Genomic DNA, 14,679 nt, shown 5'->3' with positions numbered 1-14,679 from the left:
TCTAGAAAGCTGAATATCTGTCTATCTAGGTTGGTGTTCTGACAATTTTCTTTAGGTGAGAAGCTGGAATACCCTTCCTTAATGGAGATACCAGTAAGCATGACAAAATTTGACCTGTCTATATTCCTCTACTGCCAATTCCTTAGCTTTCTTAAGTTTGGAAGATGCAGATATAGTGCACAAGATCATACACTTTGCTAAGCTTCAACAGAGGGTTATTTGCAAACTCTGTTTTACAAAAAAGCCTTTCCTTCATTAAAAGAACCCCAGATCTGTGAATCTTAATGTAAACATGTACTCTTGAAGACATATATGGTCTATAAAGAGAAATCCAGAAATTTTCATTAACTTGGTCATAAATATGAGAATGTTACTTTTTAATGCATTTGTCCATAGCTTTTATTTTGAACTCCCAGGAAATCTGGGGAGAAAAAGAGAAAGAAAATGGTTCAGTTTTGAAAGGATAATTGAGGGAGAGGATGGAGAATAACTGCTAATAGCAGGCCATCAGAAGGTCAGTGAGCTTGATGAATACTTCTGTATTGGAACAAACCGTAGAACTTGTACGTAACCTGGTAGAGCCTTCCTCCATTTGTCCTTGTAAATGGGAACTGTGTCTTTGGAGTAATGCCAGAGTGGAACTGCTCATTCATTATTACCACTTAAAGCAAATCATCATAGCCCTATGGCACATAAAATAACGTGTATAGCTCCAGTTTCACAGATACAAGGCATATATTATGCTTCACATATGGTCAAATGTGTGCTGGCTTTTGGAAAAGGTTCAAAAGTTACTACAATGAGTAAAGCTCATAAGGAAACAATTCAGTGAATATGAAATTTTGTAATTGGAATTGTAATTAGTGACTAATGCAGAGCAATACATATGCTTAATGAAATGAGATAGGATTAAAAGACAAAACTAAATTTATTCAAAACCTAGCATACATACTCACGTGAATAATTTTAGATGTATTCCTAATCCTATTAGTTTCCTTTCTTCACTCCACTGAAAACTGTTTAAATAGCATCTTTCATTTGAATTAAAGCAGGCTTACCTAACTAGTAAGAACTCCACCTCGTGCTATTCCTAATGTACAACATGAAATGATTCTGCACTGGGGGATAGAGGAGAAAGTGTAAGAGAGGCAGTGCAGGGTCCTTTTTGTATCTCGATAAGGCCTGGCACCAAATGGCATAGTAAACTAACTGTTTTAAGATGGAATAAAAAGAGGAAGACAGCAGGTTAATCTTATGCCCCTTCAGTTGCTGGGAGCCCTGTATGCGTGCAGCACTGTGGGGGACCCAGCGTGGATTTTCCCCGTGTGCTGAGCAGATTCTGTCCGTGGAGGGGTGCTTCCTCCTTTCCATACTGTGGTGCCTTTTATCTGCTGCAAAACAAACCCATGCATCTTCTCCTGACAAGCTGGAAGGTTCTCTTTGATAACACCCGCTGGTGCTCAGCACAGGCTGGCATGGAGCTTTCCAGCACCCTCCCTTCCAGCAGCTACTAATGCTCACAGGCAGGCTTCTCGAGCCTGAGAACAAGGACCAGTTAGACCAGACGTGCCCAGGATCACTAGCTCCTTGAGCACAATGACTTCTGTGAGGCTCCCAATACAGAAAGTATAATATATATGATAATATATCAAAATACTTTGCTGTGGTGTAATTCACTGTTCTTTTATTATTATGCATATTTTATCATTTCATCATGCATTATGCTGAAACAATTGAAATGGCTGGCTGTAAAATTGCATTGCCATTTTCTCTTCAAGATTCGTGAAGGTCACTTCTATAATTGTCAGGGAATTAATAATTATTTGGATTTGAATGAATACTTATGAATACTTTCATATTGCAAAATATTCTGTACCTAGTAATTTTGATATTAACCATTCTTTTGTGTATTCTTTTAAGTAGTGAAACCTGTGATGTTTTAGATGGATTTTGTAGATACTTTTATGTATTCATGTGTTTTTTCTGTACTATAAATACCAGAAAGGTATATGTGATGTTGGAAATCCCTGGGTTCTGCTTATTATTGATCTGCAGGAGATGGTTTCATCTGATTAGAAGGGTAGCTGAATGGAGAAGGGAAGCTGAATGGAAACAGCTTTATTTTTTCATAAAGATTTTCAAGTTTAAAAGAAAAAAACCTCATGTTTTGTGTCAGGAGCAAGCTAAGCTTCTTGTAGACCTGTTTTTTAATAAAAATAAGCATGTTAAGAGCCACCGGTTGGAAACAATGGAAGGGACCAGCAGAAATGCAAATATTAGTCTACAGTATGCAACTTATTAAATGATATGACATCTAAGTTAGAGTTAATATTACTCACAAATAAAATAACACACACACACAAAAGATCTCCTTGTGATTAAAGTTTCTTAGAACAAAGTAGTGAAAATGTAGTCCAAGATATTAAATGAGTCAGATTTCCTCTGGGAAAATATTTTTATGGAATTTAATAGGCAGTGATAATATTTTTCTTTGGTTTATGAATCATTCTGTGTATTTAATAGAAAATTATAATCTTGTTGGAGACTTCTGTGGAATAGCCAAGAACACCAAAAGCAGGATTATAATTTTCTGTTACAGTACTTGGCCTTTTTAGAGCAATGTTATATAACTCAATATGATCACTGTGAGATTCTGTAGGATATTTCATGTCTCTGCAAATAACTGTATATCGTCTCAATAAGAAAGATATTTCTCCAGCTTTTACCATTTACATATCTTGTCAGCAGCATCAGTGTTTTGTATTCAGGCTAAATTTCACCTAGTGCCCTGGGTGGTCAGTAAGGAGGAGCAATTGCCTCTGAAGTTCAGAGGAGCGATGTAGCTGAGATGCTGCTGTGCTTATAGTGCTGCACGCATGGCTGCAATCGCTGGCCTCAGAGCCGGCTGCCGTGGTCCAGCTGTAACTACGTCACTTAGGACTAGGCTCTCCAGAGCAGACGGCATAGCTTTGGATCATCTCTAGGTCCTCTGTGGCGCTGTGAAAATATAACTGTTACTTTATGCTTAGGGATATTTTGGGGTTTTCTTTTTTTGTTGTTGTTCTGTTGGTGGGGTTTTTTTTTCATTTAAAGAGTTGGAAATAATACAAAGGTTGTATTGCAGCCTACCAGAGTGGTGTTTGTGAGGCTGGAGATGGAGAGCATACGTTCCCTTGCTGAAGGGACAGTGTGAAGAGTGGAAGGTGTTTTGAAGGTGTAAAACCTGGTCTTGCAATGTTTCAGGACTTTGTATGTTAGAGGAAGACATGTTTGAGAACACTTTCTGCAGTCAGTGATCCCCCGATGGATGCTCAGCTGTTGACTGGGAAAGGGCCAGGTCAAACCCAGCTGAGGCAGTAAGCTGTCACTGAAGTGGCGTGGGCAATTACGGTCCTGGTGCTTGGCTTCCCTGCCTGGCTCTCTTTTGCTCTTCAGTGGGGGCATACTACCTGCTGTAAGTCCTACAACAGGCACTGACATTAAGCACATGACTGAAGTGCCTTATTCGAGAGCCTAGTCACTCTAGGTTCCTTTTATAAGGAAAGAGGTACCTACAGAAAGTAGCATGCCCTAATTAAGAACTATATCAAATACTTATAATTTTCATCTATCTCTGCTACTAGTAATGAAACTCATGCTATTTTGAATAAATATTCTAGCTGCATTTTTATTAAAACTATATTGTGTTTAATGGGAATATTTGGTTTTGTCTTTTTTTTTTGCCCTGCAGCTGTGACTCTGAAAATAGGTATCTTGGAAATCCACTTAGGGGAACATGCTACTGTGAGTACTTATATTTTTAATGTTCAGTACTTAAATGCTGTTTACGTATTATGTGATAATTTCATTTCCTTGGAAAACCAATATATTTTTCTTAAGATTTTATGAAGTTGGGCACGCTGACATTTTGAGTGAAGAATAAAATGCCCTGCTGGGCTTCTCTGTTACTTTGTCCGCAAGAATGCAAATTGAAGTCTACTAAAAGTTGATTCTTTACGCTTAGGTTAGAGGAACTGACCAAGCCATTGGGTTGTTCTCTGTATCTGAACGTATGTGAATGAAAGGAATAAGTAATTGTGCCATTGTTTAAAAGAATCTGTGGTGGGGAAATGCAAATGGGCTAAACAGTGTGATTTTCTGGGAACATTCTGAATGGTTTAGCCAGTCTGCCTCCCAGGGACATGATACACAGCTGCTCTCCAGAGTATCATAAAATGATACTGTGTGTTGTCTCCATGTTCTTATTGTTGTACAAAAGGTGCCTCTGGCAAATTTCCTTTAAAGCATTAAATTTTTGATAGTCATACTGAAAGACCTGAAGGGATGAGAATGCTTATTACCCATGTGCAGAAATCCCTCAGTGAGCTATGCCAATTTTGCTGTTACAATATCAATGTTAAGTAGTAATTTTAATCATCATTAAAATGTATGGGATGTTGGAGAACACTGTTTTACCTTTTGTGACTTTTGCACATAACTGCTCAATGTCAGACAATTGGATCCATTTGTCTATTGTTTCTAACATCATCCCTACCTCAAACTTAAATTTACATAAAGACATATCTCTGAATATATTTATAGCATCCATTCTGATCTTTGGACTTTTTTTTAGCATTTCATTTTAGAACGTACACAAAAGCTTTGTTTTAGAGTATCTTTAAGGCATCATTTACCTAATAAATGAATATTTCTCTGCTTTACTGATGTTTATTTTCTACCTTGAATGGTTTGCATCTGCAAGATATTTTTTACACAACAAAATAAACACATACTATATTACAGATGCTGACATATCCCTAGGCCTAAAACATCTATTCCTCTTGCCAGGTATTAAAGAAATTTGTGTGGGTTTTTCTGATATTTTTTTTTTCTCTCAGACAACTTAAATTCAAATGTAATACTTCAATCTGGAAGATGGTTTTAAAATATTGTATTTTGAAGATACTGTTGACATCGACAGTTTACATAAAATAGAACAAGTTGAAAATACTCCTTAAAACTGTGTTATATAGATGTTGTTGATGAATAAATTCCATTCCATTTGTTGTTTGTTGCATAAGAAATGTTCTTTATTTCAAAACAAATTTCAGTATTTAGAAGAATTTTTTTTAATCTATGAATTGTATAATTTTTGTAGATTTATAGATAATGAGTATATGAGAAGTTCATACTATGAAGAGAGTGCTATATAGGCTATATGGATATGGATATTTTGTTTATTAACATTTCTTTTGTCCTTAAATATTATTCAATTTAAGAGACAGAAAAGAGATGACAGTAGTTAGATCCGTAGACCTTAGTCGTCGCCATGAAAAACATTATTTTTTTGCTATCATGTTGCAGGTTGGGTCTATAAATCATGTTGGCCACAAATTGTACTATATTCAAGATGCCCTTTCACCTTTAACTCACTACAATTTGTCTTCTGTCAGATTTCAAAATATTTTAAGGATCTTGTTCTGGAATGATAAATCTACTTTTAATAATTTCAGTCACTTACAATATCATCTAGAAATGGTTTTCAGAGTTTTCTGAAGGTAATAAGGAGTCTGTGCTAATTGAAAATAATAGACTTCTGTATTTCTTACATCTAGTGGCTGATGCATCATGATGGGAAATAATTTGTTTATTTGTGGGTAACTGACTGACCTAAGATTTCAATGACAATTGCTTATCAACACCATCCATTACCTGCTAAATAATGTATTAAGATACATTTGTCATAAAAAGATAGTCTAATTTCTTATATAGATCAGTATTCTAAAATATGGCCTCAGCATGGACTATAATTTGTTATAAGAACATGTTTTGCTTTTGTACAAGGTAGGCATTTGGATGGTATTTTCCAGCAATTATTTCACTACTCTGTAAGAAACTTTCTCTTTAGACGCTTATATTGCTGCTTTACTTCTCCCTGAAGTGAAGAATATTCTTATTTTTTGCAGCACAGGAGTAGTTATTGCTCAGGAGGGAGGAAAATACTGAAGAAAAACAAATTTTGAATACTTATGAGGAGCATAAGTTTATGAGAAAAAAAAATCTAGGCATATTTGTTTCTACTACTTAGAATCCAAAGCCAGTGAATGGTAGGAAAACAGGAATACAACTAGTAGTTTGCTGTATGGTTGGGATCTTCTTCAGAAAAACTTTTAGTCACATGCTTGAGCTTAGTCATCTTCAAAATGACTAGGTTTAAGTGTTCAAATTTTATCTTTTTTTTTTCAATTGTTTAAGCATTGCCCTAAATTGGGATGCTCTTCTAAGCCAAAACCTTAGAATTCAATCCTGTGTGGATTTTGTATGATAGTGGATGACCTCAGTTTCTCTTTAACAGCAGAATATGGGCTGAGAATGCTTGTTGCCTTAGAAGAACTTTCTGCAGCTTGTGATATTGTGAATGCCCACAGCCCTATGAAAGTTCAGCTGTTTTCACCTCTGTCAGCTCTCTGCCCAGCTTACCTAGTCTTGCCTAGTCCTCTCCTCCCTCTTGCCTGTCATTGCCATCCTCAAGCCTAGGAAGGGCAAACGGACTGGTGGTGATGTAGGCACTAGTATGAACATCAATAGGCTAAGACAGCAAGTAAACGCTAGAATTCATAGTTAGCCAGTGGGATAGCACAGATTGTTTTTGTTTCTTCCTTATCTGTTTCCTTTCATCATGATGTAGGAAAGTAAGCAGAATATTAATACTGTACATGGAACTTGTTGTGATTGAAGTGATCTGAGCACAAATGAAAACACAGGATAACTACAGATAGGTCTAGCACGGTCAGGAAGAATGAGATTTATATAAGAAGTAATATGCTGAAACTTTGCAGGGATTTATTCTAAATGCAGATACTATGCCAAAAGGATAAACACAGATAGCAGCAAATCCATCAAATCCTAGCGATAACAGAGGCAGTTTGTTAAACGTCAGATTCAGTTCTAATATGGCATCTCCAAACATGGCAGCACTGGACATGACTAGTTTTCCTACTTTAAAATACCAAAACTTAATAAATATAGAGTAGGAAATGCATAATAGACAGGGCATGCAACAGTGTATTATGCAGACTGTGTGAAAATGGTTGTCCATTGCTTCTATTAAAATTATTTTAATTTCATTCTTCATGGCTTCACTGTATTGAAAAAGCACAACAGAGAGAACAAACATCTCCGAGAGTGAGAGAATAAGAACAAAACTCACATACAAGAAGCAGAAAAATGTTGAATGTGTAAGGATGCACAAGGAGCTGTATGATTCTCTCTGTGTTCTAGTACCCTGTTGTCAGTAGTGGATGAATATGAATGCCAGGAGACCAGTATCGCAAGGGGACAAACATACAGTGATATCTCTCTCTTTACATCCAACAATTTGCAGTCCAGGAACTTTGTAAGAGGAAGAATTTCTTGAGCCAAAAGTGTTCAATTGTTTAGGAATATCAGAGGAAATCTTATGGAAGATTTCTTATACATAATATAAAGAATATGTATACAAAAGAAAGCTTCATGAAATTAAAAGCCACTGTTTTGTCTTTCCGTATAAATATTCTTGCAGGCTGGGTACAAGTCTGCTTCTGGACTGGGTCTCTGTGTTTCTGGTAGGGAGGCTTTGTATCTCTATCCCTTTCTGTAGAAGCCAACCTTTCTGTGAGTGATAAGAAGCTGATTCTATCCATACAAATGAATTCTGAATGGAAGCCAGAGATGATTGTGCAGCTGACTTATGCATGTACACAAACCATAAATATAACATTTCATCACAATGCATTTGTATTTGTTCTTGTTCTTCGGTATCCCAGCCAGCATGATGTATAGCAGTGACACCTAGATAGCAAAGTGTGCATCCAGATTGCTGGATTAGTTCTTCACACGTCAGCATTAGAAATCCATTGCTGTTGGAATCACTGCTCCTGGGTGCAAAGAAACGTGCAGCAAAACCAGATGGTTTTAGACTGATTGGGAAGAATCACTGGGACAAATGCCATTTCTGTGATATTGACCAGGGTTATATACAGACGCACAGCTTTACATCATAAATGGAGAAATAGTTAAACCAGTGTTCTAGAGAAAATGAGTTTAAATTTACAATTCCTGATTTTTGTACTACACAGAGGGTGTATTATAGGCTTGCTAACAATCACTTGTTCTGAAAGGATATGATACTTTCCTTCATAAACCTCTTCTCGTTATCCATCTTTCTAAGGTCAAAAGCTTTCCAAAACATCTGTTTTAAGTACATTACTTTGAGTGCCATGGTTCCAATGCTACATTTTAAACAAGAAGTACAACTGATAGATTCTAATACTACTACATACAGATACATAAAAACTTTAAACAAATCAGTACTGTAAGTATAAATCATATTGTTTTTCTGCATAGTTGTTAAAATTTCCAGATGTACTGAGCACTGAAGAGCTGCCTATTACACTAAGAAAATTCCTAGCTAAGACCAATCGAGTAGTCAGCTAAGAAAATGTAGTTGAAAAAATCCACATGGGTTTACATACCTTAGTTTCTTTTACCCTTTAAAAAAATGTTTATAAGAGTATTTTATTATTTCTGGATACTAACCATCAACAATGCAGCGAGAGAACCACTAGCTTCTCCCTTGGTTGCTGCAGATTGGTTGCTCTTTTAAAGTAGACACTGGTGGGTTACAGGGCAGCACACTTCAGAGTATGAAGCTTTCGGCATTCCAGAAGATTTTTTCAGCAATGCACAGCAAGAACGTAGTCACAATGCAATAAGATTTCAATAAATTAACAATTTTGATTAATCTGGTGCTTATCATTGGTCTGGACAGACAGTCCATGACTATCTGTGAACTCAAAGAAAAATCAAGGAAAGCTTGCATTTTGCATTCAGGAGTGCGTTATATATCCAGGGTAACATAACAGAGTTTACTGTGCTGTAGAGCAGGCCCACTTTTAGAGATTAGAACATGACCTTTGAGAAGGATTAGAGGATCCAGGAGTGAATGGAGGTCAGAAGAGATGGGTCATTTATCAAGAGAATTAAAACAGGGAGGGGATGAATGATTTATAGCTTCTTATAGAATTAAAACCTATTTACTGATAATTTATTCCACGTATTCACAAGAATATGTGCCTCTGGTGAAGATATTTGTTGGATTTACAGCTTTTAAAAAAGAGGAGACACATCCATAAAAGAGGCTAAAAGAACGAACAAATTTTATGTTATCTGTTTTCTGAGGTTCATTGTGTTTCCTTTCACAGCTCTTTCTAATCTTTCTCTTACCTCACTGTTTTATGGAATGTCATTTGTGGATGGCTTCACACAGTGACTCAGCAGCCACTATTTCAAATGTTCTTCTGGGCTGAAGCATGTGACAAAGGAAGATGGTAGACCCATCTGCAGAAACCTTAAGGGTCAAGTATACTACAGAGCACTGGCACCACTCAGCTTTCCTAGTTAATCTGTTGGACTTGCAGGGAGGAAAAATCCAAAGAAAACATTGCTTAGATGTTTTTCACTAAAACCCCCACAACATAAATGACTAGTAGGAAAAAAATATTCATAGATTTTTTTAAAAAATTATCATTGGATAAATTTTATTAGCCTTTTTTTTTCTAGTTAAAACACACCACAGGAAAAATATGTGATTGTATGTGAGCTATTAAATATTTTGCAACAACTTTTTGGGGATTGACCTGAATAAATGGTTTATGGCTTTACCATGCCATTTTAAACCCTGAGCCATAAAATAATTACAGCTCATAACACAATTGCTTGTTTCCTTGGTATACATGCAGAAAGGATAGCAATAAGCAATTCTCTCAGTATGTTAGCAACTTGGGAAGATGAAGAATGATTCTTTCATGCCCAAAACTGGTGAGAAAGCATGAAGTGTATATCCAGTAAAAACTCTCAAGATAACGTTTGGTATCTGTGCAGGGAGGTGCGAAGGAAGAAGGAAATTTTGGTTCTGGCTGTAGAGCCTCGTAAGTGTTCTAGTCCAGTCCTGGAGTTGCATTAGCCCCATTACTGCTGGTACAGCAGGACTACAAAAAGGGCAAAGGAAAGGAAAGTGCTAGTACTTACCTGTAATTCTTACCGCTTCTTACAATAAATTTTTATTTTAATCTAGAACTTTTAAATTATTTTGTTATGCATGATATGTGGTACCTGAAACAAAAGCCAACACTTGTTTCTTATATCCCGTTTATTTAAAATTCATCTCACTTCATAAAAATTAAGAAAAGAAGTCTTAATTACTTTTTGTTATCCAGGCTCTGGACTAAAGGCCTGTTACTCCTTTATAGGTGTTATTTTATATTTTTTTTTCTGACTTTTTTTTTTTTAATAGATGTAATTGGAAAGATGGTTTGATAGAGGACAGGTTATTAAAAGCAGATAATTTATGACAACATGTTAGCTCTAATGACTTTTTAGAAAAATTGGCTCAATAACGTCTCAGAGCAAAAGGCTCAGATAATACATCCTTATTTAATGTTGTCGAAATACAGTTTGGGCTTAATCTGACGTATTGACATGGTCTGATAGTCCATTCTACCCAGTGTTTCCTTGTTATTTGAACATACTTCCCCCACCCCGGGGGGGTTATTCATAGTCAAAGTTCTGATACAAACCGGTTTTCAGTAATAGTTACTATGTTACAAGGATTATAATTTCATAAACTGTGCGGGTGGTGAGGTACTGGAACAGGCTTCCCAGACCAGGTGTGGGTGCCCCATCCCTGGCAGTGTTCAAGGCCAGGTTGGACGGGGCTTGGAGCAACCTGGTCTGGTGGCGCAGGGGTCCTTGCCCGTGGCAAGGGGTTGTAACTAGATGACCTTTAAGGTCCCTTCCAACCCAAACCATTCTATGATTCTATAACAAGGGGAAATAAAACTGTTACAGCAAATCTCTCTAAATACTCCACCAAATTTTCTCTTGTGGTTTAGCTGCCTTGTAATAGTCCGGCAAAATGAAGGGGCAGAAACCCAGGTTGTCATCTTCACAGAAGAGTGGACATAAGCAACCTCTGTAAAAGGAATTGTTCTCAGGGCAGATGGATGCTGGATCTGGAATGAAACTTACCTCTGGTTGCTCTCAGTTTGTGAGTTCACGCTGGGATCTACCATAAATCTCTTGGTCTGCTCCAGCTCAGCTGCATGTTTTTTTGTTTTTTTTTTTTTGTTTTTTTTTTTTTGTGAATGGAATCTGTTTATGTTTCCTTTTCCTTATCATTCCCCAGCTTTTGTCTCCATGTAGGGTGCCACTGCTGAAGAGTTATCACCCCTGTATTCCAAGCAGGTCACCTCAGCAGCATTTAGCTCAGAGTCCATTCCAAGTTGTGCATGTCTTCGATGCTGGGGGTACCACACTGTGACCACATTCCCCACCAGATAAGTGACTGTGTATAGAGCTGCACTGGACCAAAGACACCTTGGTTTCCTCAATATTCCTTATACTGTACTGACATGGTATCTTTTTTTTTTTACTTCATAAAAAAATTACATAAATTTTATAATCACTGTGAGATTTTCAGATCTCGCAGCAGAAGAGCACAGTTATAAGATGGTTGCACGTTAGTCAAGAAACACAAATATGGTTTAATGGCTGTTGAAACATGTAACATAACCTGTTAGCAAGAAGATAACACAATTTTTAAGCACTCTGAGTGTGTGTAGGCAAATATGCATGTATACACATCCAGGGACTGAAAAGCATGGCATCTTTTATTTAGAAATATAAAAAAATAATTATCAAATAAAATGTGTACTAGAGGAAGCCATAAAGCACTAGGTGGCAGACTTGCTATACTTAGAGAAAAATTACACTCAAGAACATTCCAAGGAGAGTCTTTTAGAAGATAAACAGCAAGTAGCACTTTTAATAAAACTGTTAGCAGAGATTTTCCAGATATTTAAAAATTATGTTGAAAGTTAAAGGGTATAAACAATAAATTGTAGCTATTGAAAAGGTGTTTGTTTTAGCCGAATTGTGAGTTGTATATCAGCAGTTAGATGCTTCACTACTGATTTGTAAAATTCATGTTTCCTTTTTGGACAGCATTAATTTAAACTAAATACACATTATAACTGTAAAACTGTCATGCTTAACTTAATATAATGAGTTCCACTGATTAAGTCTAACACTGATTGACTTTGATACAGACTAAAATTTTTTTTTTTATAAATACAGTAACAATAATGACTCATATTGCCTTTTGAATATATGGGCTTATACAAATAAATTCTATTTAAAAAGAAATCTTCTTAGTGTTTAGAGAGTCTAGTGGAACAGATTACAGTTTAAATTAGACAATTCTAGCATGGTCTGAGAAAAGATTAGGCTCAACAAACCTACTAACTCAGAACGTATAAAGAGCAACAGACAAACAGAGTCTTTGCCCTGAGCTAAAATACCCACACAAACCAACTGTCGCCTCCCAGAGAATTAAAACAATTACCACACCAAGAATCTGAAGCTCCTAATAAGGCATTATGATCTCACCCCAGGCTCTGCATACTCATTTGCCAAATGCTAGGTTGGCTTGCAGCTTTTTTGGGCAGGCTAAAGAAACAGTTGTGCTGCCAATCATTTTCAGACTTTACTGTGAATTGGAGAATCTTTCCAAGTATGTAGTTACTTCTTTTTTTTTTTTTTAAATATATATTATGGATTTTCTTTGTTTAAAAAGAACACTTCATTTTTGAAATGAGGATTATTTGCTTTCTCTGATAGATTTTGCTGATGTATCAGTGATTTTACTGGCTGGCATCCCTTTGCAGATACTATTTAATAACTTTTTACAAAGTAGACTAAGTCGTTTTAGTGACTGTTCATTTAGGTATACTATCCTAAGTCAAAAGATGTCCACTGCCCTGGACAAACGAGCTTTCTAACTGCTAAGGAAAAGAAAATAATAGGTAAACATACATCATAACATATGCAAATAAAAGTCTGAAATAGGGCCCTTCATCGCCTGACAGACTGTTCCACAGGTCCCAAATATTTTTTGTATTATTTATTTTATAAAGAAATATGTAGTATTATAGTAAAATACCTATTAGTAGAAAATTTTAAACAGTTTAAATTATGATTATTTATAGAAATAGGAATTTGGAAAAACTTGATGAGGCAAGAGACAGACTTGATGGATTGGAGAAATACTTTGCTTTTTAGGGGACTCTAGCCCAAGCAGTCTTTTAAATGAGAAAGCAAGCAATGCAAATATATATATATATATATATATATATATATATGTGCAATATTTTATTTTGTCTGTATATTGAGCTGGGGTTCACAGGGATTAACACTTTTTGAATCCTTGTGCTGTATATACAACATGCTGTGTATGTGTTTGTTTCCCTAACATGTCCACAAACACAGCAGCTGTCACTCCTCAGACACCTGGGAGGCCTTAGAGGTCCCCAAGTCTGGAGTTAGTTGGAAGAGTCAAATAGAATAGGAAAGGATCCATCAGCATCCCTTTACCTTCTGACAGTGGACGGAAAACCTTTGTGATGGTTTTACAGTTGCATTGATTCTCGTGCTGACTACCCAGGGAAAAGAGAGAAGTCTTGATCAGTAGAACTTCAAGGAAAGATCTGTAATGAAATCTTGAACCCATTGAAATAGGAAAAAAATCCCTCTGACTTCAATAAGTACATGGCTTATGGTTTGTGGGAGACCTTGTGTTCGTTCCTTTGACTGGGAGTTCTTGGACAAACTAGCACATTATGCGGTGTCAGCTGGGTTACTTTTCTCCACTGACAAATATGAAGCACTTAAGGCTAGTTTAGCCTCTGCCATTATTACAGGCTGAACACCTGATACAACTGTCTCGTTATTCCAAGGTACACTATTTCGGTGTCTTGGGTCCTGAACCACCTAATCTCAGCACACATATCTGTAACAGTCAAAAGGGCAGTCAGTAATGTCTCCAGCTTTAGAATTAGTGTTGCAAAGCCATTGCAGAGGGTTTGAGTGAAGGCTCTGGAGGATCATTTAAATAAATTGAGAGTAATTTCTATCTAAGATGATGACAAAACCTTGGATTATATAAACTTTAAGAAATCTTATATTAGGTTAAATATGGACATTGTTAAGTTCAACTTTCTGACTGGCTAACCCAGCTCAATTTCAGCATATTGTAAAGTAGCCTATGAGTCCTTGATATTAATTTATTGTCATATTTTCCTAGCTTGAATTGTGAATATTATTTTAAAATGTTCCAGAAATATAACCCATTGACAGTAAAGTGTAATTTGCTAGTCACTTGACATAAAGTGTAGTGCTGACGTGAAATGGAAGAGCAAACTCGGTGAGGTCAAAAAGCGGCAGTATACATTAGCAAAATAGATACAATAACAAACAAGACATTAAGGGAAAGTTGAAAAATTTATCTGTCAAGGAGTATGAAGATACACTGGTAGAGAAGTAGTATATATGTATTTGATTTGTCTTTTTATGTTATGGGTAAATAAACATGCTTTACTGGGGTACACCCTTAAGGAAAAGCCACAGCCATCAGAATAATTTTGGAAAATTGACAAGGAATGCACAATGTAGGAAGAAAAATCTTCAAAGGGCAAAAATCTCACTTTTTTTTTTTTTGTGTGTGTCAATGAAATAAGAATTTTAGAATTCTACTCGTGTTGAGTAGAAATACATTTTTGTGAAAGTATGTCTAGAGAGATTTTAAACTGTTAGATCCTTCCATGG

The 14,679-nt window shown here is 36.2% G+C and overlaps 1 protein-coding gene across 2 annotated transcripts in view; it reads left to right on the top strand.

The window, feature by feature from the left end:
- The window catches only part of ATRNL1 (attractin like 1), a 525,452-nt gene that overhangs the window by 198,155 nt on the left and 312,618 nt on the right, over window positions 1–14,679 (top strand). For both annotated transcript variants that reach the window (XM_027812182.2, XM_005443870.3), the window contains exon 21: window positions 3,731–3,783. In XM_027812182.2, the coding sequence (XP_027667983.2) occupies window positions 3,731–3,783 (53 nt within the window). The remainder of the gene's footprint in view (window positions 1–3,730; window positions 3,784–14,679) is intronic.

Source organism: Falco cherrug, chromosome 9, assembly GCF_023634085.1.
Source record: "Falco cherrug isolate bFalChe1 chromosome 9, bFalChe1.pri, whole genome shotgun sequence".
NCBI lineage: Eukaryota > Metazoa > Chordata > Aves > Falconiformes > Falconidae > Falco > Falco cherrug.
This window is presented reverse-complemented; position numbering and strand designations above follow the sequence as displayed.